This window comes from Ursus maritimus, unplaced genomic scaffold (genome assembly GCF_017311325.1).
Source record: "Ursus maritimus isolate PB19 unplaced genomic scaffold, ASM1731132v1 scaffold_1, whole genome shotgun sequence".
NCBI lineage: Eukaryota > Metazoa > Chordata > Mammalia > Carnivora > Ursidae > Ursus > Ursus maritimus.
Window position 1 is genome coordinate 3,002,660 of NW_024423343.1, and position 26,487 is coordinate 3,029,146.

The 26,487-nt window shown below is 50.0% G+C and overlaps 1 protein-coding gene across 11 annotated transcripts; it reads right to left on the reverse strand.

Annotated features, from left to right (window-relative positions):
- Window positions 1–3,405: 3,405 nt before the first annotated feature.
- Window positions 3,406–23,719, reverse strand: ASB1 (ankyrin repeat and SOCS box containing 1). 11 transcript variants are annotated; one of them, XM_040638493.1, is made up of 8 exons: window positions 23,379–23,719; window positions 19,828–19,969; window positions 17,521–17,823; window positions 9,941–10,326; window positions 8,523–8,773; window positions 8,341–8,397; window positions 6,959–8,005; window positions 3,406–4,468 (listed from the first exon to the last, which is right to left on the reverse strand). In XM_040638493.1, exons 1-5 carry the CDS (start codon window positions 23,425–23,427, stop codon window positions 8,646–8,648), a joined length of 1,008 nt encoding a protein of 335 aa, XP_040494427.1. In that variant the 5' UTR covers window positions 23,428–23,719; the 3' UTR covers window positions 3,406–4,468; window positions 6,959–8,005; window positions 8,341–8,397; window positions 8,523–8,645. The 11 variants fall into 11 exon arrangements, with proteins under 11 accessions (XP_040494427.1, XP_040494422.1, XP_040494424.1 ...); XM_040638488.1 differs by having other exon boundaries at window positions 8,476–8,773; XM_040638490.1 differs by having other exon boundaries at window positions 6,959–8,397.
- Window positions 23,720–26,487: the final 2,768 nt, after the last annotated feature.

A 26,487-nucleotide genomic window follows, 5' to 3' on the forward strand; every position in this document is an offset into this window, starting at 1 on the left:
CCCCCCCCCCCCCCACGAGCGGCCCGGTGCTGGAGGAAGGCACACGGAGGGCTTCTCCGACGTGTGGACTCCACGGCTCTCCTGCAGGGCTGCTCCCAGCTGCTGCTCCGGAGCTGGTTTACGCTGCGGCCGCAGCCTCTCCCGCACGCCTCCGCACAGCCAGCTTCTGCCCGCCGGGGCGCCGGGCACTCGGCCGGGGTCTCCGCCCGGGCCGCGCGGCGCACGGACCTGCCCGGGGGTCGTGACCCGGGTTACTCTTACAAAACACCCCGCCCGAAGGAGCTACCCCCGGCGCATCACCACGCGGCCTCCGGGGAGAAGCTCGTGGCCACAACCCCGAAAACCCGGCCGGGAATCCTCCCTCCCGGGCAGTGAGAGACCACAGCACCGCCGAGAGTTCGGCTCCAGAAGCCCCGCCCCCACCCGGGCCGCGCGCTGGGGAACACCCCCTCCTGGGTTCTCATTGGCCCGGCGCCGCGTGACATCACCAAAATGGGCGCCGGGAAATGACATTTCCACACGAGGCGGGGCTTCGCTTCCTCTTAAAGGCGATGCGCCAAGATTTACATGGCAGGTGCTCCAGTGCCCCCTCCTGCAGAGCAGTGGGTGTGGTTACTGTCCGAGCACCTCCTTCGAGTTGTTTTTCTAGAAATTTGATTTTCACATTTCCTATCACACACTTGTTGACGGTACCCCTATCACTGGTATCAACGTGACCTGTAACACTGCCCTTTTTCACAGTGATTTGTACGCTCTTCGTCTTGATCAGTCTCTCTGCAGGTGCAGATTTTCTTAGTTTAGGAAGAAGCAACTTCCGGCTTTGCTGCTGCCCTCTTGCTTTTGTTTTTAATGAATTTCTGCTCCTTACTTCCCCCCTTCTACTCTCTGTGGGTTCATTTTGCTGCTCCTTTCTAACTCATACCCTCAGCCTTTCTTCCTTTTCCGCTTTAGCTCTTGACCCCTCCCTACGGGAAATGAAGATTCGATGGCTTTCGCTCACACATTTCTGCACCCCCATCCTAACGAAGTCTTTCAGCTGAATGGTTCAAACTCAGTGTCCATCCTACTAGGACCACATCAGTACTAACCACCGCGGAGTCAGCTACTATTACTCTGGTCGCTTTTTGTTTCTTGCCCATCCTTTTCTTCTCCTCGGAGTTACATCCCTTGGTTTCCTAGGAACTTGTCAATAACTGAATCCCAATTCTTATTCAAATATGTTCAGAGGCAGGAGGCAGTCTAAGAAATAAGACCTCTCTGGGGCTTCCTCACATCTCCTCCAGACTGGGGGGCTTCTATGCCTGGTGCACGGCCGCCATCCCAGAAGTTTGCATGCTCCTGGTGTCGGGTCTCCCATTTCCTGGGTACCATGTTTTCCCCTTTCTTGGTGTACTCCTCATTTTGGAGGAGTACATCCTCTAGTGGTTTCCTACGGGTATGCAGAATATAAATTTTTAAAGACACAAGTCTGTAGCTTGGCTTTTAATCTAGCTGAAAATATTCCCGTCAGAATTATTAAAGTGAAGGGTCACCCTCCTCCATGGCCCAGTGCGGCATTGAGGACTCCAGAGCTATTCTGATACCTGATAGTGCATACATGTCCTGGTTATTCGCTCCACAAGTTGCGGATCTTTTCTCTCCAGTACTGAAATTTCAGTGATGCGTGTTGGCAAGTCGTCTTCCACTGTGTTAGCACTACATTGGCTCTTATAATCTGGAAACTCTGCCCTTTGTTCTCAGAATTCCCTCCATTTGTTAGAATCTACTGTAAGACGTGGGACCATTTGTTTGGCCGCATTCAGTATTGGTATGTTAGGTCTTTCCTCTGTCAAAATCCAAACCGCATACTGAATTAAACAAAACAGAAAGAGGAGTTTACTGCAAGGCTTTCAGCCTGCAAACCAGGTAACTCAAGGCTACAAAAGCAATGAGTCCCGAGTTGCTCACAGACTAAGGGGCTTTAATGGGAAAAATACAAAAATTACTTTGCTTTTTCAGCTGATTGGTTGCCTAGTGGTGTTCTTTCTTATTTGGATGAGGGTAGCTGAGTCAGGGAACAAGAAGTTCAGAGTTGGGAGTAACAGACCCAGCAGGTGGGGGCTGGCTGGCGACCTCTGCTGACTTCTGAGAAGGGCCTTTCATTCCTATAAGGTTGTTTCTTTTACATGCCTGCACTGATGGTCTCCATTTCGTCCCTGACATAAGGGACTTCATTTGCATCTGGTTCTATACCTTAGGCTGGTGAGATTCCCTAAGAAGCCTCTTTCTGCTCTATTCCTGCCTGCAGGAGATGAGCCCGATTCCCAGGTGAAGAGTCGACATATGGAAGGCTGTATGTGGCAGGCCTCCTCCGTCTTCCACTGGGTTGGGGCAGGCACAGCTGCCCAACTGCATGTAGCACAGTCAGGACAAGGTCTCAACCTGGCTCTCAGCCAGTCCTCCCACTCTCACCCACAGCCGATTCAAGAGCCTTTGGTTGCTTTGCAGGGAAATCAGATTCTCAGATACTCACTTCTTCCAAGGGGGTTTTCTCAGTGTTTCTAGATCAGTTATCACTCATCTGTTTTCTTGAGAGGCTCATTCCTAAATTTTGTTGCTATTCAGTCAGCTTAGTGGATCTCTACATTTTTTAAAAGTAAAATTCTGCTGTCATTTTAATGGGATTTCAGAGAAGGAGTTATGACAAACGGCCACACCTACTGCACAGAAGGCTGGGAAATGAAGACTATTCTGGGAATTTAAGTGTCCAGCTAAAACTGTGGGCTGTTATCACAGATGAATACTGGACAGTGAAGGAAAACCACCAATCTCTACCACACAAATTGAGCTGGTTTTGAGACAGAAAGTGAGGCCACCTTTCCAGCAGAGCAGGAGAGGTGTGCATGCAGCTAGGGTTGAAGAAGATGAAGAAGATATCTGAAACAGCAGACACACAGAACATGCTAGTGTTGCTAGATAGGAATAAATGTCTTTATTTAGTTCCTTCACTCCTGGGTCCATCCCAAGGCTTCGTACCTCACCCTCCCCTGTCAAAACACGTCACATGTAACAGAGGCCCAGAAACAATGGTTCTGCCCACAGTTCTCCACCACCTCCCCCCTGCAGCACTGTAGGGACAATTCACCTTGCCTGAAAGCAAGGGGCACGTTCTCTTCAAACTGGAAACCCCACCTCGTAAATCAGGCTTGGCCAGAAGTTTGTATCTGTGCCACCTTCTGGGCACCCCTCTACAACACCAAGATCCCTCTGAGCAGTTCAAAAAAGTTCCTCTCTCCACATCATTAGAAACTTTCCTGAGAGGCAGTCACTTGGCTGAAATGTGTATTTAAAGATTTCACAAGACCAATTTCTACCCATTAAGATAAACAGTCCAAAAAATTAAGGCATTGGGGAGGGGGTGAATTAGAGGGTAATAAAGCATTTATTAAAGTTACAATAACATATCAAAGAGGTCCATCATACTTTTGGAAATGCTTAACCAGGCACAAGTGCAAGAACAGTCACGGCCCCAGCTGCTGCGAGCAAACACGCCTGCATCCCCAAAGCAGGAGGGACAAACAGGGTCTACGGTGAACGTTCCTGTCAGCCTGTCTCCAGCCACACAGGCCCACTGCAGGTCCCACTCTTGTGCCGACCACCAAACAAGCGCCAGGAGCTGTGCAAACACTGCAGAGCAGAGCAGGGACGCTGCTGGCTAAGCCACGGCAGCAAGCTGGGACTTCACACGCGCACAAACACCACACTCAAACTGCAAGGATGCACACTCGTACGTCACCTGGTAGAGATCTGAAATCAAACCAACTTTAAAAAAAAAAAAAGGATGCCCATGCATTCCAGACACTGCGCAATTCCGTGTTAAGGCCACAGAAGTCTCCCCGCCTCACTTCTCCATCTGATTGTCTGCCTAGAATCTATAGTATATAATCTGTACATCACCATACTCCAAAATCGGCACGTCCCTCCCGTGGAATTCTCCCAGGACACAACTCCACTAACCATTCATGAGCGCACATCAGTTACTTTATTCCACACCGAGGGGTCAGGTTCTGGGGGGCAAGAGGGGAGTAACAAGTAAGCTGGGGAGAAGGAGGTCATGTGGCCAAATGAGGCACTTCCAAGTTGGTGCAGAATCCAGACCACTCGGGACCGGTCACTGGGCGCCTGGCAGGCGGCCAAAGGGGCAGAAGCGGAAGCTGAAGCCTTAGATCCGGAAGACCCACTTCTAGCGCCATCACCAACAGGCCACGGAGCCACCGGCCCCCAGGCCTGACGTCAGGGCGGTCCTGACCGAGAAGGCCCCACGGCAGTTCCAGGGAGTGTTCTCGTGGGTTTGGGAATGGCTGGAGCCTGGTCACCGCAGGGAGGCTCTGTCACTGCCAGACCACAAGCATGCCTTCCCGACACTGTGCACAGTGATCTCGAGCTTGCTCTTGGACTACGAGGCAGCAGAAATACAACCGCGAACAGGCTGTTTTAAGAATCCAAGAGGAATTTCTCATCATTACGTAAACATACACTGTAGCTAGGCTGGGGTTCCCTGACTCTGTGACTTCAGACACTGGCAGGCTTAGAAGAAATTCTGGGGCTTGACAAAGAGCAACCAACATTTTATCTTCCAACCAAGAGCATTTTAAAAAATAAAAATATTGCCCTCTATTACCACCTTCATTACATAAAAGTACACGTTATCACCCAAATTAGGAAGGACATTATCTTGGAATAAAATATAAATCTTTAGGTTGAATAAACTTACTTCATAAGTAAGTATTGTATTTACTTGTATTTACTGACCTGCACAGAGCTCTCTGTGCCAAGGGCCTACGCTGTGGGCCCCCAGGACCGTCCCTGCCCCGTGGGGCCCCGCCCCAAGGTCACAGGCCCTTCCAGCACCGTCATCACCTCCAATGCACATCCACTGAGAAGAGGGACAACAGTCACGACAGCAGTTTACAGTCACAGGGACTGCTCAGTACAAAGTGCTTTCGCACACGTCCTGTGCGGGCACAGTCGGAGCACTACAGTGCGAGCGGGGGAGGCCACGCACTCACACCACAGCCTGGAGCCCGCCCTGGCCACACGGCCGTGCGTGGAAAAGCGCAGGCAAAGCACTTCTCTCTAAGGCTGAGTTTCCTTTGCTCAGACCTCTGCCTGCTGCATGTTCCTCCCCTTCTACTTCTGCATGAAACTTTGACTTAAAAAATCAATTCAGAGAAGAGGGAAAAAAGAAAAAAGGATGGCACTTAAGCCTGAAAACAGAAATATAACAACACTAGGAAACTGCTAATTGTCCTCTTTTTAAAATCACCTAACAAGTACATGCTGACAGAAATTTACCAAATGCCAAAAGAGAACATCAAAAACCAAGGACTGCTGCCTTAAACACTTTTCTGGAACAAGGCAAGACATAAATAAATATATAAATAACATGAGTAATACGAAAAGGCACAGCCACGCATGACACAGATGGCTTTGGGAAACAGACTCAAACTCCGCGCCCAGATTGCCAGAGCGGAATTCTCAGAGGTTATCAACACTGCCCCCGACCTCAATCCCTGCCCATCTGTCCACAGCAGCCAAGGCCCGCAGTAGAACGTTGTTCAATGGCCAGGAGGTGCCCCACGAGTGGGAACAGTCGGGACACTCCTGGGACCAGGCTGAGGGGACACTCCAGCTCACTCCCACTAGTGCATTGTACCCTCCCTAGGGAGAGCTCCAGGGCCTGCCGGGCAGCAGCCTCTTCAAGTACCACCACGTTTCCTGGCTACAGGGGACCTGGGGGCCCCATGCCTCAGAAACATGATTTCATAGAGTGTTCTAACGGAGCTCCTCTTTCCTCTTCAGCATCCCATCCCAGCCAACAAAAGGAAAGGGAGCCTCAGTGAAGTGAAGTGTCACTCGAACAAGCAGCAATGACCATAAGCAACCATCAACATTGTCCTCAGTTTCATGTTTGGCAGCTACGAAGTTTCAAACTAGAGGCTGAACCTAACAGTCCGCAGGATTCCGAAAGCATCAGCAAAGTCTGGCTGAACAAACAATCAGACCTGTGCTCTGCAAAGGAAGAGTGGGGGCTCTGGTCCCCCGCAGACTGGCCCGGAGCACAGCACATTCGAGGGGCAGAGCAGGAGAGTCCCTGCTCCCTGGCTCACCCTCTCCCAACTCACACTATCTCCCTGGCCAGGTCTGGGGGAGACCCAACTATGAGAATCAACTCAGTCCATTCCTTTTAGACCCTTTTAGACTGAAAAATCGTTCAATCCCCCGAACGAAGCCCTGCCCTTGCTTCACCAGGCAGCAGACCCTGACACCACTCTGCACTGGGCCCTGGCCTCTGTGCAGCCCGAAAGTCGTGCCTACACATGCGAGACTTCTGCACTCGCTAGGGGGACCCTGTCCTAGCACGCCTCTGCAGAAAGCACCCAGCGGGGTAGACTCAGAGCGTATCACGCGTCTGTAACATGGCCTACCTGGACAGAACCTGAGCCAAAAGAGCCGAGGCAGGGGGACACAATGCTGGAAGAGCTGAAAAGTAAGGTGAACTACCACACACTCCAGAAACTCCTGTCTCAGCCACTCAGGGGTCACCAAGAAGGTGACCAGCCACTGCTTTCCCACCCCTAGTGACGTGAAGCCCCTGCCAGTAGCCCAGTCCACCCCTGGGTGGCTCCAACTTCCCTATATCCAGGGAGCTCTACCTCCCCACAGCTCCTGCCAGAGCCTAACTGTGGTCCTGGTCCCACCCTGAATGCCACAAAGAACACCCGGAATCCCTTCTCAGCTGAAGCCTTTGTGGCACTTGGCTCCGGCTCTAAGGACCCACATCAGCTACCCACAACCCGCAGCTCACAGCATCGCTCTGACCGGCCCCCAGCTCTGCATCAGCCCAGCCGGACAGGGGCCCAGGCCTGCAGCAGCGCACAAGCCCCATCTCGGGCTCACACAGCCATCCCACACTTACACTATGGCCACGGCTTGTGATAGGGTCACTGTAGCCACGTGGAGCCTCCAGTGATTGTGTCTTCCCTCTGAATCATCCAGGGCCTCTTCTCCGCTCGGACCTCACACACGCACCTACAGGTCACACAGCCCGGCGTTCGGCAGAGCCGTCCGGGACACGAGGTGGGGTTTAGAATTCTATCCTCAAGCCGCGTAAGACAATGAAAGACACTGCCTGTCTCCTCGGCTAAAACCTACAATGCTGTTAGTAATTAAGTATATCTGTATCACTAATTCAATTATTACAAATTCGATAGCTCTTAGGACAGAAAACCTGAACACAGATTTGAAATCTGCCCACTCCCAAACACTTCTGAAGGTTAGAATCACGATTCCACACAATGGTCATCAGAGGCTTCCAACTACCAGACGTGGTTTCCCAGGAAACAGCATCACCTGGAGAGCTCTGAAGAGGCAGCCGATGGCCCACCTCTTCAGACACAGCCAGAATGAGCTGCACAGCCCGTGTGTGAGAACCCTGCCCATCTCACCTCAGCTCGTCTCACCTACCAGCACCCCCAGCAGGCCCAGGGGAAGACTTCTGACTCACTGCTGCCCCTGTCCTCACGTTCTAGGAGCAACTACCAAGACATTAAGTCCAAAAAGGCAAAGAGCAATCAACCAAATGCCAGATGTATTGTCCACTGGACCCTAAGCAACGGAAAGCCTGGAACCATCCAGAGGACAAGGGAATCTCCCCGTCCTGGAGCACCGCAGGTGCTCCGTCAGTTAGAACTGGCAGTGAATGCTGTTGGAGCGGTCCTTGGTCCAAAAGTAGGCAGGCATTTTACTGGCAAGTTCTTCAGTGCGGGCCTCCTAAAATCAATCCGTGTCTGGAAGCTCCTCAAAGGGAAAGGGCAGAGAGTTCACGAGACCTGCTGGCGTGACGCGAGGCACAGGTTGGTATGAGAACAGGTGTGGCACTGCAGAAGGTTCTCCCTGTAGACTCGGAACAAAGGCAGGGACTGACTGAGCTCACACAGCTGGTCCATGCAGCCAAGAAACCATCCTGGAAGGAAGACAGTTAACGGAGGACACTGCCACAAGAAGAGAACACGGAAGTGGCAAGGAAGGGGTGAGTGTAGACACATGCCACATGTCACCCCAAGGAGTAGGGAAAACAAACTAGCAACAAGTCCATGAACTGCATTTCTGTACTCTCTCTTTTTTTTCTTTTTTTTTTTTTTTTTTACCAAAACTCTCTTTTCATTTAGGTATTAGAAGGCTTTAATCAAATAATTAAATTGAGAAGTAAAAATATAAACAGAAGCACAGTTCTGGAAAGCGCTAGGAGTCTTCCCCGCGGGAGTTATTAGCAGGTCTCCAACCTCAGCCCGTACTTACACACACCGCAAGGCCCACTTCATGAATATGCTACCGTGAGAATCCAAAACAGAGATACTGAGGAAGAACAAAATGAAGTTTTGTATGAACTTTTCAGCTGACAATGACCCCAGGACTGTCCAATGCCCCAAGCACCTGAGATGGAATTACAATCCAGGAGAACAAGGCCGTTTCTGCTTTACCAACAGCCAAACGGGATTCCGTCAGCAGCACAGACAGGATGTGGTTCACGGGGCAAGAATCGGTGTCAACTTTCACTGCAGGTCACCTTCCTCCACCCTGCAGTCCACCGCTGCACTCGCATTCTACTCATAAAGCAGAAACTTTTTTATGGGGTCTGGCAGAGGCAGCGAGGGAATCAGATGGAGTCGGTATTTGCCAAGAGCTCTTCTCACGGCCACACGGCACAGATTCAGCAAGGTCCTGGGGACACCTGGAACGCCGTGGGAAGAAAGGGGGACAGAGGGAGGGAGGTTAACCTTTGGCTGGCTAAGACTGACAGCCAGAACTGCCGGCCCCCCAGTGTTCAGTGGAGAGCAGTCCCTGGCGAGGACGGTCTCGTCATCTGCTCCTCCCGTCTGCGGAAGGAGTGAAGTCTTCACCTGGGGCACCTGCTCACCGGGACAGCACCTCCTTGACTGGGTTTAATTTCCTAGACAGAAGTAAGAGCTGACCACTGAAGGCCCTGGCAGGTGTGAACAATGGACCCTTACCCTCTGTCAGCCTCTGCTCCTGGTCAGTCCCAGGAACTCCAGGGGGACCCAGGAGAGACAGGCTGACAATTTTGCTCTGGGTCAAAACAGCCTAGCCACGTCTCCGCCTTGTGAAGTAGGCCCGACGCAGGCAGCTTCGATCAGCATGGCTCCAACTGACCATTAGCCAACTCTTTCGGGGAAGGCTCAACGGGAGCACGTTTTAATGACTGGCGTAGGAAACTCCAACAACAAAAACACAATAAACTCAAGTTCTGTGGGAGGGTTAGGGAAAAGGTTTTCAACTCAGATGCCCTCAAGACCCCGGCGAGAAGGAGGCCCACAGCAGCCTGCAGGAGGCGCACAAGGTCCACTTCTGGGCCCCAGAGAGTGCCTCGGACAAGAAGACCAAGCCCAGGATCACTGCAGACAATCTAGCTATCGACTGACTAATTCATTGGCAAAATCTTTCTTCATAAATAAGCAAGCTATGGAGTTTATTCTAACAAAAACCAGACGTACCACACAATAAAAGTAACGGTATTTGAGTGGGGCTGAAGAAAGGGAATGAGGATGTCTAGAGGAGAAAGGACTTGCAATTTGTTGTCAGGCAAAAATTTAAAAACCATGCGTAAGTAGGGACTTTGGGGTCACAAAGCAGAGCAAAGAGATAAAGAGACTATAATTTCAGGAACTTTGAACATGTACTTTTATATATTTCTTTATAGCAACGCTTGGTGTCTAAGTATTTGAAAAGACCAATCTGGAAGTATTCTGGAAACTTCCTAGCCCTAACTGCAGATTCTGACTAAATGCTTCATTGGAAAAGTCTTTTTTAATCACTACCACTTGATTCATTCAAATGACCCACACAGACTGCAAGTCAGAACGGAACTCAGGCCACTTACTTCTGGCCTCTTTAAAGACCTGCAAGGCCTCGGGGTCCACCTTCCTTCTGCCTCTCGACTCTGGGCCCAAGGATTCCCACTTCACCAGGTTCAGGTTGGCTCCAAACTCTACGAGCAGGCTCACGAAGGCCGCCTCACAGCCATGACGCAGGACGGCATCCATGACACACCCGGGGGAGCCCCTGTAGAAGCCCTGCGTGTTGACGGGACCATTGCAGTTGAAGTCGGGATTCGCCCCCGCCTGGAGAAGCAGCTTGAAGCACTGGAGGTTGTGGTAGGCTGCGCTGATATACAAGGGGCAGACCACCAAGGAGGTGAGGCGCCGGGAGAAAGGGGGCCGGATGTCAGGAGTCAGGTGGTGGTTGACATCGACGTCAGCCCCATACCTACAGGGAGACACAGGGAAAGTGAGACCTTGTGGTAGACTGACCGAAGTCAACTGATCCCCACAGCACCAGAGACAGGCCTGACCTCCGTGGGCAGTGGGGAACCACTGAGGAGACGCCACAGATCACAACGGTCTCATGACTCCCAGCAAGGTAAGACAGTAGTTAAGAACTCGGAACCCACTCACACAAAAAATGCATCAGGGAACTCTTCAAAGCCTTTGAAGAGCTGACAATCTTATGGCTATTCAAACTAGGTCAAAGCAAAGAAAAAAAAGGAAAAATTCGAATTCATCTTATGAAATTAGCAAGACAATCACAAAAACCTGACAAAAGCCACACCATAAAAAAAAACTACCAACTAATTTCACTTATGAGTATCAGCTTAACCACCTTCAATAAAATGTTAGCAAAGCAAATCTAAAGTATATAAAGAAAACAATATACCATGACCTCATGCGGGTTATTCCAAGAATGCAAGGGTGGTTCCAATATTAGAAATTCTAAGAACACGGTCCATCATATTCACAGAACTAAAGGGAAAATCATGATTACCTCTATAAATGAAAAAAAGAAGGCATGGGACAAAACAACACTAATGCAGGTTTATAAATAATAAAATAAGAAGTGATAGACATTTCCTTCACAAGATAAAACCCAGATGTTGGCGTCTTACCTAACGGGGAAAAGGGGGGCTCTCCTTTGGAAGCCGGGGCAAGCCGCCTACACCCATTCTCCAGCCCACTATTATTCAAGCATTTTAAAGATTTGAGAGAGAGAGAGAGAGAGAGCTCGTGGCTTGATCTCAAGACCCTGAGATCATGACCTGAGCCAAAATCAAGAGCTGGACTATAAACCAACTGAACCACCCAGGCACCCCTAATTCAGGCATTTTAAATAAGGGTATTAGTTCAATCAGACAAGGGAAAGCAATTAGCTGATTACGATCATAAAGGAAGAGAAAAAACTTTCCCTATTTTCAAAGGATATGACTATGTCTGGAAAGCCCTGAATAATTAATGAAAATACAATAAGCAATGAGAGAATTTATTAAATACTTTAATGAAGTTATAAAACCAACAGCCTTCATACATACAAAAATAAGTTCAAAGACAAAATGGAAAAGATCTCATTTATGGAAGCTAAATAAATTTTAAAATGAGATCTCTAAGCATAAACTTAATAGTACATGTCCAAAATGTGCATGAGGGAAGTTTAAAAGACACTCCTAAAGTCACACAAGTAGACTTAGGAAATGGAAAGCCCCACCGCCGCCTTGGAAAGGGGGGCTCAACACTATCAAGAGGTCAATTCTCCTTTAGTCTATCATATAAATGAAAATCCCATCCTTAGAACTAAAGCACTTGATTATAAAACAAATAAAAGTAACATCTCTGGAGCTACAGAAGTTGATTATAAAGTCCATTTGGACGATCAAACAAGAAAAGATGTAAAAGCAAAGCTTTTTAACATGAAAATTAAACAAAGAAAAACTTCTGCATGGCAAAAAGCAGCATAAGCAACGTAAAACAGTAAGTGGGAAAGTTGAGGGAATGTTACAAAGGATTAATATCCTTAATATAGAAAGAGCTAATACAAGGCAACGATCAGGGCGTCTGGGTGGCACAGTCAGTTAAGCATCCAACTCTTGGTTTCAGCTCAGGATATGATCTCAGGGTCATGATCCTGGGATCGAGCCCTGCATTGGGCTCCACACTGTGGACTCCTTCTCTCCCTCTCCCCCTCCCCCCTGCTTGCTCACACTGTCTCTCTCAAATAAATTTTTTTCCTAAAAAAAGGAGCAGCTCAACTGTTCTACAGGAAAATGAGCTAGAGACGCTGACAGTGGCAAGCATCCCTCAGCCATCTGAAAGAACGCTCAGCCTCCCTCATAACACAAATGCAAATTAAAACTACCTTTACACCTGAAATTAATGTAACATATTTTTTTAATTAAAAAAAAAAAAACTTGGGGCGCCTGGGTAGCGCAGTCGTTAGAGCGTCTGCCTTCGGCTCAGGGCGTGATCCTGGCGTACTGGGATCGAGTCCCACGTCGGGCTCCTCCGCTGTGAGCCTGCTTCTTCCTCTCCCACTCCCCCTGCTGTGTTCCCTCTCTCGCTGGCTGTCTCTCTGTCACATAAATAAATAAAATCTTTAAAAAAAAAAAAAAAAAAAAAAACTACCCTGAGATACTAGTTCTCACCTATCACACTGGGGAAAATCAAAACTGTATTGACCAAGCTTTAAAGAAACAAGAAGTCTCATTCCGTTCTGGGGGCAATGCAAAATGTAACACTCCCACTAGCAGGGAATTTGGCAAGAGCTGGCAAAATTACATATGCATTTACCCTCTGACCCACCAATCACACTCTCGGAATCTCTTCCCAAGATACACTTCCAAAATTCTGAAAAGACGCATGCACACGACAATTTATCAAAACATTATCCGTAACGGCTGAAGGCAAGAAACCACCTGCACGTCCCTCAGCAGGAGACTGGCTGAACAAACCGTGGTCCATCCATATAAAGCAGCACTGAATCACTATGAAGAGGCGTGAGGAGGATCGCTGACTACTGCTCTGGAACGACCTCAGAACACATTTAACAAGTGAGAAAGGCAGGACCGTGAAAGTGTGTACTATGCTACTGTTTATCGGAGGGAAAATGGTTACTCGACATATACACATTATGGTTATTTTTTTAACAATGGAGGGATAAACCATAAAAGTTTTAAAATGGCCATCTACAGGGGAGTTGAAGGAGACCAACACAGAAGATAGACTTTTTTTTAATATACTTTGTTTTATAGATTTGACTTTGGAACCACAAAAATATATATATCATAAAACAAATTAAATAAAAAGCAATCCCCAAAAATTAAAAGCAAAAAGAAAACCACGTTAACCCAACTACGTATCCAGACGGTGCCATTATGTCCTGCCTGCAGGGTGGCTCCTCTTTCCTGTTGTACTAAACCACCAGATCAGCCAGACCACCCCCAGCATCAGATTCCCCTAGAAGGACCTGAGACAGGAAGCACAGCTGGCCAGCAGGGAGCTTCATGCAGACGGGCACGCTCACAGCAGTCCCTGCAATAAGCCCCATGGCTGTCCGAGGGGCCCAGGGACAGCCCAGACGTGAGGAAATGCATCTCTCACAGGACGGGTGCAGGAGCGGCCTGACCTGGAAGCCTCATTCTTCAGCAGAACCAATCTCTAAATGACTCTAAAAAGGCAGAGGTTTCAGGGTCCCCTCAAGGGACCTGCCCTTGTCCCTGACCTCAGGGAAGTCGAAATACAAGACTCACAATCAGGAATTTGGAGTTCTCCCAGCCCAAGGGCAAACTAGCAATCTAAACTAAGCAGAGGCCACTGACTCAAACACAGAGGGCAGCCCGGCTCAGGATATCAGGGTCCTGGCAAAGTCAAGAGGGTGCTTGCTAAAAATGCTGCCTGGCATGGGGTGTTAGAGCCCACATGGGGTGAGGAGTCATGTGTGAGAGGGGGCAGCAACATCAGATTGGTTACTGGGCGGGGGGGGGGGATAAATTAATAAATATGTTAAGGAGAAGGGGAACCAGGTCTCTGCTGGAAAGGCAAATAATAAATTCAGAAAAGGAGAAGTAGGCTGACCCCTGCGGTACCAGACTGGATTGGAAGTATCAGGGTGAATTCTACTGTCGACGTATGTAGACACAGAAATATAGACAGAAATGTGTATCTGTAACCTTAGCTCTGTCCAAACGGAGGGCCTGAAAACAGCAACAGCCCATAAGCAATAAACAGTATCGATATCCAGATCTTGGTTTCTAACCACCATTCTCTGCTAAAAGAAACCAGGACTCCTTGGAGAAATTACTAGTTCCAGGGCTAAGACAGGCACAGTGCTAGATGCGCCTAGACTATATTGTTATAAGAGAAAGTAAGAAACTGTTCAAAGGATGCGGGGGACATGTCGTAAGGACAGAGCTGGGCTCCACTTTGACAGGGCTCTCGGCAGCCAAATCTGAGACAATCTGAGCATCAAAATAGTAATAATAAGGGATTATAACTCTTTGGATAATACACGAAACTGTAAGTCTAACACAAATAAATGAATAAATTAAAAATTTGATGAGAAATACGATATATATGTGTTGCTCAGTTACCTCTCCGCGAAACACGAATTAAATAATTACAGAGGGAAAGAACAGCTTTCCAGTGGAGAAACCTGACAGACACCCCCCTAATCGAAAGACCAAAGTGAACTCAGCAGTAAGCAGCCCAAGTGCGATCCTGTGCAACCTGACAGGACGTGGAGAAGGGCGCGGCCTCCCTGCTGTGAGATCCCCGCCTGGCACGCATTGCCCACTCTCCTCTGAGTCAACACCGGCCAGCCAGCACCTGCTTCCCTGAGCTTCCATCACCCAGACAGCCCTACAATGCCGCACAGGTTTTGTCGGCACAAGATTCATGGCATTAGAAAATGACAGCACGTAGAAGCAGAGAAGACGGGCGACAGGCGGGGGCCTAGGGCACAGGAAACAGCACCATTTTCCAGGCCATCACACAAACGGCTGGTCAGCAGTCATATTCTATCACCTGTCTCTTCAACACATTCCGAGTGTCCGAAGGAACTTCTCCCTGAAGCCCACACTCTTGCTTGCAGGCAGCACAGACCTAAGGAAGAGAAGGGACGGGCACACAGACCGATATGCTCACAGGACAGTCCTCTCCCCACTGAAGCCACGCAGCATCGTCGGACACCACAAATGCAAACACGGCCCGGCCTCCTAGACGCTCCAGCAGTGACAGGAGAAACATTCTACAACCCACACCAAACCAAGCAGAAACTGCCATTTCACTTCATACGCTCAACCAAGAAAGAAAAAGGGAACTAGATTTTAAGCCGTGATTTTTTTTTCCCTCCTCCTGTTAGGGATAGGTCTTCCAAAATGTTTATAATTTTGGGCAATATGACAATCTGGTATTAGCTGAGCTATGGGAAAGACAGCCCTTCATCCACTCATAAAAATATGCTGGATTGGATCCAGTTAATTTTAATTCTGAATATTTTCCAAAATTCCCCTCCTGCTTTTAATATCTCTGGCAAGGAACCACTGGGACAACTCAGTGAATCAATATAAAGTTTGCACATACAGAAACACCACTCCTTACCTCTTTTTTAAAAACATCAGCAACATATATCAAGGGAATTTACAAGTAACAGAATGGAATTTACTTGCAGGGCAACAGCAAATTACGGCGTGACAGCAGAGAGCCCTGCATGTAAGGGACACTGACCTAGGAAGGCAGGAGCTGACATCATATTTAGACTGTATTATTTGTTCAGTAACTCAACCATATCACTCCCATTTTCCAAAAGTCAGTAAGTCAGTTAGCTGGTAATTTAGAAAATAGAAAACTTTTTCGCATGTGTTCGTGGTACCTCACTGTAATAGTAATGTCCTACGCTCCAGTGAGGGAATGAGATGTCTTAGTAACAGTAACACTTTCTCAAACAGGGCATCTGTATATGTACTTCTGAAAGTCAAGCCTGCAGTTAATTCAAAGCAGGTGTGCATCATGAACCCACTGAAATGCCTAAAGGGATTTCTGGAACCAAGATAAAATTTCATTGATTGATCCTATTCAAAAATATTTCCAAATTAATGGCTTACATTCTCTAAGATGCAAAGATAGGGACTGAGGTGGCTTGGATGATTAGGCTAAAAATTTTTAAAGAGAAGGGAAATACCACAATACCCTCGTCTGTATTTCCAAAAGCCAATTCCATAGTGATTAAAAAAAAAAAAAAAAAAAAACTTTTAATGAATAAACATATTCTCAGTACCTAATTCAAAAACCACGCCCTGCGCTGGGCTAGGGGACGCCAGGTCTCTTGCTCCTCAGAGCCACCCCCACTGCAGCCTGTAACAGCAGGACCCTCACCCAATCCTTTCCACACTGAACACTGGCTACCTAAACTGTCCTCTGTCCAACCACAGGAAACACCTCCAGAGCAGGGCACAGGAAAAAAGCATCTTTGGCGGAAAGAAGTCACTGGAGACACAGAAAATGAAATTGTAATCTGGTTCAAATTCTTGAAAAATGTAACCATTAGTACAATTAAAATAAGACCATAAACTATCTAAAATAATAGAAAGGGAAAGCAAAGAAAATATAGATCACGGAACAAAGATACAAAATAAAGAACGGCTAAGAAACCATAGAGACATAGACCTAACATCAGCTATGGCAATAATGTGAATTGTATTTGAAAAACAAAGAATCCTATACAGTCAAATAAGAAAGGTGAGCACCCAAAGAACTACTTAAGCCCACGAAGATTAAAAGCTAAATGTGGCACAATGCTGTGTAAACGAGCCCCCAATGAGACCCTTCGGCTTGATAATGAGCATAACCCACACGCAACAACTTTTAGCACCAAAACACAGGAAGCAAAAAATCCTAGAAATAAAAGGGGAAGCTGACAAATCACAACAGCAATGAGAGACTAACAGACTTCTCTGACCTTGGGGCAGATCCCATGACTGAAAGTGTAAAAAAAAGAGAGGGCCCATGAGTAACATGACTAAGGCCACCATACTGTCCTATGCAAATCAAACACTCCGGTCATGTATTTTGGTACAAGCATCCACAACAACATCGTGTGACATGAAAAAAAATTAAAAACTCAGAAGAAGCCCCAAAATGCAAATTATAAGCTCCACATTATCTGAGCACAATACAATAAAAGCAGTTCATAAAAATGTGTATTAAACTTTTCTCCTCCATAACCATACAACAAAGAGGAAATCAACTTCAATAATACCTAATTTAAATATGGGGTAAAAGCTTAGCAGATAAGACCAAAGCTACACGCAAAGGTAATAATAACCTTGAGAGCTGACACTTTGAGAATGAAAATGAATAATCATTCAACTGAAAAAGGAGAGAAATAAAGTAAAATTAAGGAAAATGGGAAAAATAGAAATAGAAATTAGTAAGCAGAAAAATAAGAGGACTGAGCTAAGAAGTAGCTCTTTAAAAAGCCTAACAGACAATTCTTCCAACACGTCTAACTTTACGGAGAGAGAAGTAAGTACAGACAACAGGGCAAGAGAACATGGCCACGGGGACTAGAGGCCATGGGGCCACGTCCCCCACAAGGGCCCGTGCAGGGCGATGGTCCCTAGGCTTCTGCAGCACTGACCTGATGAGGGCCTTCAGAATATCGGCCCTGCCCACACGCGAGGCATGGTAGACGGGGGTGCTGCGGTGGTGCCGGCTTCCGTTGGGGTCGGCGCCGGCTTCCAGGAGGATCTGGGCGCTCTCCAGGTGTCCATTCACCACAGCCACGTACAGGGCAGTCTGTCCTTTTACGTCCACGAGATCCACCTCGGCCCCTTTCCGGATAAGGAAGTCCACACAGTTCCCGTGGCCCGCGGTGGCCGCGATTCTCAGCGGTGTGCAGGGGAGCCAGCCACAGCACCAGACAGACTTCTCGTTGATACGGCTAAGAGAGAACACAGGGAGCCGGGCTGTGAGGGGCAGCTGGGAAACCCACAAGCGGCTCTGCTTCCTCTCGTACTGGTCCATACGAGGAACAGACATCAGGAGGGCAACTTCTTCAAACAGACACCCCCGTGGTTCAAGAGTGCCTCCACGTGTGCTCTGCTCTATGAAATGCTGGATCGGTGCCCAGGGCGGAGCAGATCTGAAGAGCCCACTCCACGGCAGAGGACACGGAGCCACAGGCTGACTGACGGACAGAGAGCTAAGGTCTCCACAAAGGGAGGAAAGGTCCGCCCAGGGAAGCAGCGTGAGATCAAGGGCAGCACACTCACGGGCAATCTGCCAGGGTCCCAAGCACCCACCCCCCGACCCAGATACTCGCTGTGAAGGCCTGAGCTTGGGCCTTAGCATCCTCACTGGGACCAGGAGACCCCCGTGGCCCCCCTACCCATGACACAGCACAAATGACAGCCTGCAGGAATCGCTTAGGCCACGCAGCACCTCACTGCCGGCCAACATCAGCAGAGGGAAACGGGCTCCGCTCAGCTCTTATCTCACAAGGAGGCCGCAACTCCCTGTCAAGGAGTGCCCTGCCCTGGCCGTGCAGGCCCACTGACCCACCGCGTCATCAACCCAGACACAGTTCACTGCAATCTCCCCGTGCAGCTCTGAACGAAGCCTGGCCATCCAGCTCACTGATGCAGGGGCACAAAAATACGTAGTGGGGCAGGGGCTCCTCCTTCATCTGCGCACTGGCTCCCATGAGCCAAGAAGACCAAGGGTTCATCATCAAAATACAAGCAACAGAAATAGATCATTGGGGAAAGCCAAATATAGGAAGAAAGAAAAAAAAAGTACTTGGAAAAGCAGTATGAAAATACCTAATTGAACTCCATTGTTTTTATTCTACTGTTGCATCTGCAAATTTAAGGTTTCCTTTGGGCTTGAGTCATTTGCATTAAATATTCATGCAGAATCCATCTGACATCTTTGTATGACAATCCTTTCTGGATATTTAGAGCTTTTTTTTTTTTAAATATTTATTCTGATGAAATAATGTTAAGACATCAGAAGTTAAAAAAAAAAAAAAAAAGAAAGGAACCTATTGTTGAATTGTAAGAAATCCTTCTCCTGGGAGCTATTCATAAAAAGCAGCATTAATTTCAATATTGACACGCAGGCATTTCTTCTATCAATTCACTGCCATCTTAACCCTGAAGGGGAAACAGACACAAAGCAGGAAGGAGTTTTTGTTTGCAGCTCAGTTTCTAATCTAGCTGGGACTCCAATCTTCGACCCACCAAGCCATTAGAGACACCCAGAGGGAAGGCAGACTCTGTGCTCTCCCAGGGGTCCCTGGTGGGGAAAAAAGTAGCATCAGCACAGGCTGCTACGAAGGAAGAGCCTGAGCTGGTGCGGAGGAACAGGCAGGATCTGGCGGGCAGCAGGCCCAGGCCCTACAGACAAAGGAGTAAGAAGGTGAGCACACAGCATGTGCCCGGGTGATGAGAAGGCCGGTGTGAGGCTGAACCCCAGGCCAGGGGGGCAGACAGCTGGGGACCACAGACGCCAGAGGAGGGTACATCAGGAAGTCTGCACCCAAAGGGGGGTAACCACATGAAAATAACAAAGTTAGGTGAACTCTAGTATACAGCTTAGGGTAAAGAGCCACAGAGACTTGGAAAGGGGCAGGACCACTCTTAAAGAGAGTAACAGTGCTGCCATCAGGACTAACATCAAGAAAGCTGACACCAGAGAGGGCCAGAAGTTTCCTGAAAATATAAAGGTCAATGACGGAGCTGAACTTGAACTCAGGTCTCCCCACCCTCACTACCTGCCTATCTCCTACAAGTCTGACCACGCTCCCTCGGTCTCCTTTTCTCCCGTCCTCTAACACTGGAAAGCAACGGGGTCTTCCCGTGCACACCAGGGAGACACAGACCCTCAGGGATCACGCACCTCGGCTTCCGGCAGCACTGGGCCAGCCCCGGACAGTGATGCTCACCTGCGGTAGCTCTCCTCTTGCAGCAGGCTCCTGAGGGTCTGCAGGTCCCCCACGTAGGCTGCGTCATGGAGCCTCGTGTCCTCACAGTGCTCCAGCGGATGGTCACAAAACTGCTCCCTCAGCCACTCCTTCAGATTAGGACCTGCACTGAAGAGAGGGGCTCCTGTCAGCTAGGGGAAACCTTGCCAACACCAGCCAACAGGGGGCGCCGTCTGTAGCGAGCCCTCTGCGCGTAGGAAGGCTACGTGGGTATGCTCAAACTCTCCAGAATAAATCATTCCCAGGCTCCAGAAATGCCCAGAGCTTAGAAAAATACAGAAAGTTTCCCTCAGGGAAACAAGCATATTCCTGACACCAAATGTGACAAGAGTACTAATTTTGAAAACGGTGGTGAGACAGGAGGTAATGAATCAACCCTACTGAAGAATACAGAAGATCCTAAACAAAATATTAGCAAGATAAACTTAAAATACATATCAAAAAGACACCATAATATTACTCTATTTATCCCCAGAATGCAGCAGTGTCTTAACACTGGGGAAAACCATATAATCATCACCTATATTACAAAAAGACACTTGCATTTGGCAACACTCAACAGGCACACAAATGCGGCTGTTTGCAACACGGGCGACCACAGCAGAGCTGACCTGGGCAATGACCTCACGGGAGCCTCCGTGCCTAACTCCTCAGACAGTAACCTAAGATGGGCGCACTTTATCGAATGTAAGTTACACCTCAGTAAGAAGGAAAATGTTAAATTATATGCTTATAACTAGAAAGCCAGCTTCACATAATGAAGACTATCAATTGGAGAACAATAACAAGAGTAAACCATACCATGTGCCCGGACAGGATGAGTCAATGCTAGACAAATTTTAAACGATAACAAATAAATTAAGTGGTTTAACAAATCTCTTTGGGATTTTTATGAGATGTGACAAAAATATCATAAAAGTCTATCTGGACGGGCACCTGGGTGGCTCAGTCAGTTAAGCATCTGACTCCTGATCTCAGCTCAGGTCTTGACGTCAGGGTCCTGAGCCCAAGCCCCCCACTGGGCTCCATGCTGGGCATGGAACCTACTTAAAAAAAAAGTTCATCTGGAAATATGAATGAAAAATCACCTGTTTTTTAGTACATATGAGAAAAAAACGACCCTACCGGTTAACAGAACATATTATTATCTTATCAGAATAAAAAAAATAAACAGAATCAATTGCCCAGAAAAGACCTTAGGATAAAGATAAATGGGTATCAAAATCTGTGAGGAATAGAAAAAGTAGTTGCTATAGACTGTTTGTGTCTCCCCTCAAAATATGCTGGAATCTTAACCCCCCAAGGTGATGGTATTAAGAGGTAGTGACTTTGGTAGATGATTGCATAGATCACTAGATTATGACAGAAGAGCCTTCATGAATGGGATTAGCGTCCTCACAAAAGAGACCCCAGAGAGCTCCCACACACCCTCCACCTGTGAGGACAAAGCAAGAATACTGCCACCTAGAACCAGGAAACAGGCTCCTGGCAGACGAAGAATATGCTGGGCCTTGGTCTTGGACTTCCCAGCCTTGAGAGCTATGAAAAATAAGCAGTCAACAGATTTGTAAAATCAGATACGTATTTGCAAATTATCGAGTTTTCCCCCTCACACTAAAGCCCAGAAAAAATCTCCAGATAATCAAGAGTTCTGCAGACCTCAATACAGACAGGGGCATAAGGAAAGAGCATGAACACGGACTCCCAGCACATGGCCAGGCACAGGTGGAAAGCACACCCCTCCACAGGTGAACTCTATCCAGTGATGAAGTTGCTTTTACATTCAAATCAAATCTCTTGAGTACCTACTGCATACAAGGATTGACCATGGTACAGGCGATGATGAGTAAGCTTCCTTGCCCTTCAGGACTCAACAGTTCACTGGCAGGTGGCAGGGCAGCCAGGGTTCACACACACACAGGTCACTCAAGCGGATCCCACAACCACACCTGCAGCCGATCAACAGGCAGGCATCAAGGAACCCTTAGCGCCGCCACCGACCTTCCTTCAGCTGTTCTCCTCCACAGCAGTTACCCTGCAGTCTCACCCCCCCGAGTGAAAAAGCTCAAAGCAGGAGCGAGTAAGATATAGGAAGTGTAGAGCAAAGACTGACAGATAAGTGGGAGCCACAGATTTTTGCTAAGTTCTTCTCTGGGCCTCCCTTGACCAGCCTCTTTTCAACCCACTCCCTGGCCCAGCTCAACGCAGCCTCCTCTACATCCAGCTCCAGATCAATGGACTACTTCAAGTTTGCGTGTTTCTGATTAGCTTCTCCACTGCCAACGCAATGACTCCACATAGGACTTAGACCTTAACTGGAAATCTCTGTCTCCCCTCCACTCCCAGGCCTGCAACACTCTAAATAACAAAACAGTACTGCTCAGATAGGAGAGGCCCTGCATACAGGCCAGAGCAGCCTGTCTTCCACGCAACGCCCTTCTATACTGGTAAGCGGCCATCCATCCTCCTCTCGTTCCATACCTCTCTCTCACGTTCCAGTGACATCCCAGACACTGAAGTCCTGTTCCCTGGGGTCACAGTCAGTATCAACCACATCCCAGGGGAGAAGGGGCTTTGTCTGAACTGTCCTTGTTCACTGGGGTGTCCCCAGCCAGGAAAGGTCTGGCCGACAGCAGTTCCTCAATAAACGTCTGTTGAAAGCATGGATGGAGGGATGAAAAGCGCTATTTACACCAGTCTCCAAGTGTCATCAACTCCTTGGAGGGGTAGCTCTCCAAAGACACAGATGAACACGTGAAGTCCAGAGCACAGAAAAGCATTTGGTACACAGGGCAAACTCAGCAACGAACACAGAGGAAATCCCACCACAGGTTAAGAGGGAACCTCTCCTGAACACAGCAAACACCACACTTCACTGGCAACTTCACATCTGCTTAGTAGGAGGGTCTCAGGGTGGAAACCCTACGTCTGATGGCTATATTGGGTGGTGAGGGTGAGCCTTTCTAGCTGCCTCCTCTGCTGGTGGGCCACGGGCCCCTGGACATGCTGTGTCACGGACAGCTCGCTGGGGATGCTGTTATCGCTGTCCCTTGCCTGTGCATGTGCGGTAACACCCCAGGCAAAAGCCGTGGGTGGCAGGGCGGAGAAAAGACACCTGCCGTGAGGGACTGGCCTCTGGGGGCTTTCCCGACCCGTGCGCTCAGAGCTGGAAGATGATCCGTGTCCTGTTCTTACAGTTAGGGCCCTATCAAATCCCCACTGGTTCATGGACCGGCAGTTAGAAAGCAAGTTCCACAGGAGAGGAAACCCAGCGCGAGGATGTCCACGCGAGGCCGAGGAGCCGGCACACGCAGCAGCCGGGGCCGCCCCGTACTGCGCGCCGCGTTGATCCGACCTCGGCGGCAGGGCGCGGCTCCGTGGGCCTGGCCCTTTGGGGACTAGGACGCACGGCCCCCGCCAGGGCGCCGCCGCCGGGGTCCCTCGGCCAGGGCGCTAGACCCTGCCCTCCGCTGCCCCGCCGCCCCGCGGCCCGGCGGCTGCGCGCACGTTACCTGCGGGCCCCGGCCCGGCCCGCCCGTGGGGGCCTCCGCCCTCCGCCATGGGCGCTCCGGGCTTAGTCCCGTCCGCAGCCCCGGCCCGAGAGCGCCCCACCGACCGGAAGCAGGGCGGCCACGGCCACTTCCGGCGCCGCGGGCAGGTGGATCGCGTCGGGGTCGCGGCTTCCGGCGGGCGCGCCCCTCCCTCACGGGCTAACGAGGCCCAGCGCAGGGTGCCAGCGCCTCTGCCTCCGGGCTCCCGGCCGGACGTGAGGCCCAACGAGGCGGGGCGCGAGCTGTCCGGAGGCGCGCCGTGTCGGGGGCGCGCCGACAGCGCGGTGGTTTCTCTACGGGAGTAGAGGAGTCTGGGAAAACACTCTCACCTGGGGGGCGGAGCCTAACTCTTACCCGGGAGCTCTGGTTGGCCGGGCCCGTCCCCGCCCCCGACCCCGCCCCCGCGAGAGAGGCGTGGCCTTGTGCCCGGCCGTTGTGGGCGGGGCCGCGGGCGGCGGGAGAGGCCGATTGGAACCCGACCCCAGCCCGGCAGGCGGCGCGTCCGGGGAGTGCCGGTTAGAGGAGGCTTGCGCCGGGCACAGTGGGCCGCTCTGGTGGTCTCCGCGCTCGTCCGTGGGCTGCAGCAGCCCCGGCAGAGCGTGGATGCAAAGGTGCCGGACGTCCAGCCTTGGCCCCCGCAGCAGGTCCAGTGGGCTGGGCGCCGCTGCGGTGGGCGTATATCTCCGTGCTAAGAGATGAGTGCGCCCCCGGAATTCCTTCCACGACGGCGGGGATCTCTTCTATTCAATTATAGCCCGGTGCCTCACACAAAGCATTTATTGACTAAATTAGGGAACAGAGGAATACATTTTCCGGCGCGCTCGCTTCTTAAACGTTGTCAACAGTGTGCGTTGAGTTTGCGTTCTTGAGCTCGGATCCCCTTGGGTGCAGACCTGGCTGGCCCTGCGAGGGTGTTTGGTGGGGTAAGAGGGCTTCCTGCAATGCTGTTTGGACTTGATAACAGCAGAGAGCACCCCTGGCAGAGGCTTGGGGGTGACGCCCTTGGTGCCGCAGGGCAGGGAGCCAGGGGCGTGCCCAGCCCACTGGGAGCTTCCAAGACACCCAAGCATGGAAACAACCAAGTGTCCGTCAGCAGTGCAATAGGTAAACAGTGTGGTCTGGTCATCCAGGGGAGTGATACTCAGCCTTAAAAAGGAAGAGTATTCTGGGGCATCTGGGTGGCTCAGTCGCTTAAGTGTCTGACTTCAGCTGGTGTCCTGATCTGAGTCCTTCGATGGAACCCCCCGTTGGGCTGGGCTCCTGCTCAGTGAGGAGTCTGCTTGTCCCTCTCCCTCTGCCCCTCCCCCTGCTTGTGCGCTCATGCTCCCTCTCTCTCTCTCTCTCTCATAAATAAATAAAATCTTTAAAAAAAAAAGGAAGGATATTCTGACACCTGCTACAACATGGGTGAACCTTGAGGACATCATGCTAAAATGAAACGAGCCAGTCACAAAAGGACAGATACTGTATGAATTCCACTTCTGTGAGGCACCTGGAGGAGTCCAATTCCTAGAGACAGAAAATAGTATGGGTGCCCGGGGCTGGGGAAGGGGAGAATGGGGAGCTGTTTAAAGGACACAGAGTTTCAGTCTGGGAAGATGATAAAGTTCTGGAGATAGACCAATGTACAACGGTGTGAATGTACTTAACACTACTGAACTGTACACTTTTAAAAGGTTTAGATTAAAAATAATAAAATAAAAAGTAGTAAAGTTCAGGGGCACCTGGGTGGCTCAGTCGGTTGAACGTCTGCCTTCAGCTCAGGTCGTGATCCCAGGGTCCAGGGATCGAGCCCCACAATGGGCACCCTGCTCAGCGGGCAGTCTGCTTCTCCCTCTGCCACTCCCCCTGCTTGTGCTCTCTCGCTCTCTCAAATAAATAACATCTTAAAAAAAAAAAGTAGTAGTAAAGTTTATTATGTATCTCTTACCACAACTGGGGGAAAAAAGGAAGCCTGACGCCACCCTCATCCCCACTGCAGAGGTCCAGATGCAGCTGGTCTGGGGTGTGGCCCGGGCCCCACGGTTTTTGAGGCTCAAGTGATTCTAATAAGCACCGAGGCCTGGGAGCCCTGTCCCAACTGGCTTCAGCTGTGCTGCCTTCCCCACCCCCAGGCATCAGTGCCTTTGCATCGAGGGGTACGTGGCCCGAGCAGAGCACCACTCTGTGCCTAGGCCTGGCTCTGATACTGCCCTTGGAACCCTGTTTCTTCCTGAGAAAGACCCGAGGCCCCACTCCATGTGTGGCCTCCCACCCCTCCTCCTACCTGCCCACCGGTGGGGACTGTGCTGTCAATACCAGCAGGAGCTGGACACGGCACTAAACGTCCTCCCTGAGCCCGAGGTTAGGAGGCTGCTGCTGTGCCCAGAATGCACAGCAGCAGAGATGGGCCTCGGACCCAGGGCTGTCACACCTTGCAGGTGCTCTCCTCGGGCCTCACCTCTCTCCAGGGTCCCACTTCTCTAGGTCCGTGAAGCCTCAAACACCCACCAATGAAAGGGTGCTCAGTGAATGCGGCGGCTGGAATGAATTCAGCTTGCATAGTCTACAAGCCACAACAGTTCACCATCGCAGCCCTGGGCACACTGGGCACGCCGACCCATGGACAGAGGGCTGGTGCCCTCAGGCAGAGTGGGAGCTGTCTCTGCCCCCCCGAGTCCCACCAGCACCCTCGCATTTTCCCACAACCATCAGTTCCTCCCACCCTAAAATCACCCACAGCCTCCTGCTGCCATCTGACAGCTCAGGCTGCCCCCACAGCAGCACACTCATCTATGTCCCCAGAAAACATGCCCAGTGTCCCCATACGATAACCTCCTTGAAGTCTAGCTCAATCTTCCTGGAGAACAGCTTGACATAGAAGGTTCCTAATCCTTGATCAGAAATACCTTTCCTAGGCATTTATTCTAAGACAGTAATCAGATGTGTGAGAGATTTTGCCACAGTGGTGCTCGTGAGGCATAATTTTTACAGCAAAAATGTCCAACAATAGCCTTCTGGCTCCGGAGGTCTGAGCCAGGGCCCCTCCCCCTGCCCCTGTCCCCTTCCCCTGCTGGGAACTAGAGACCTC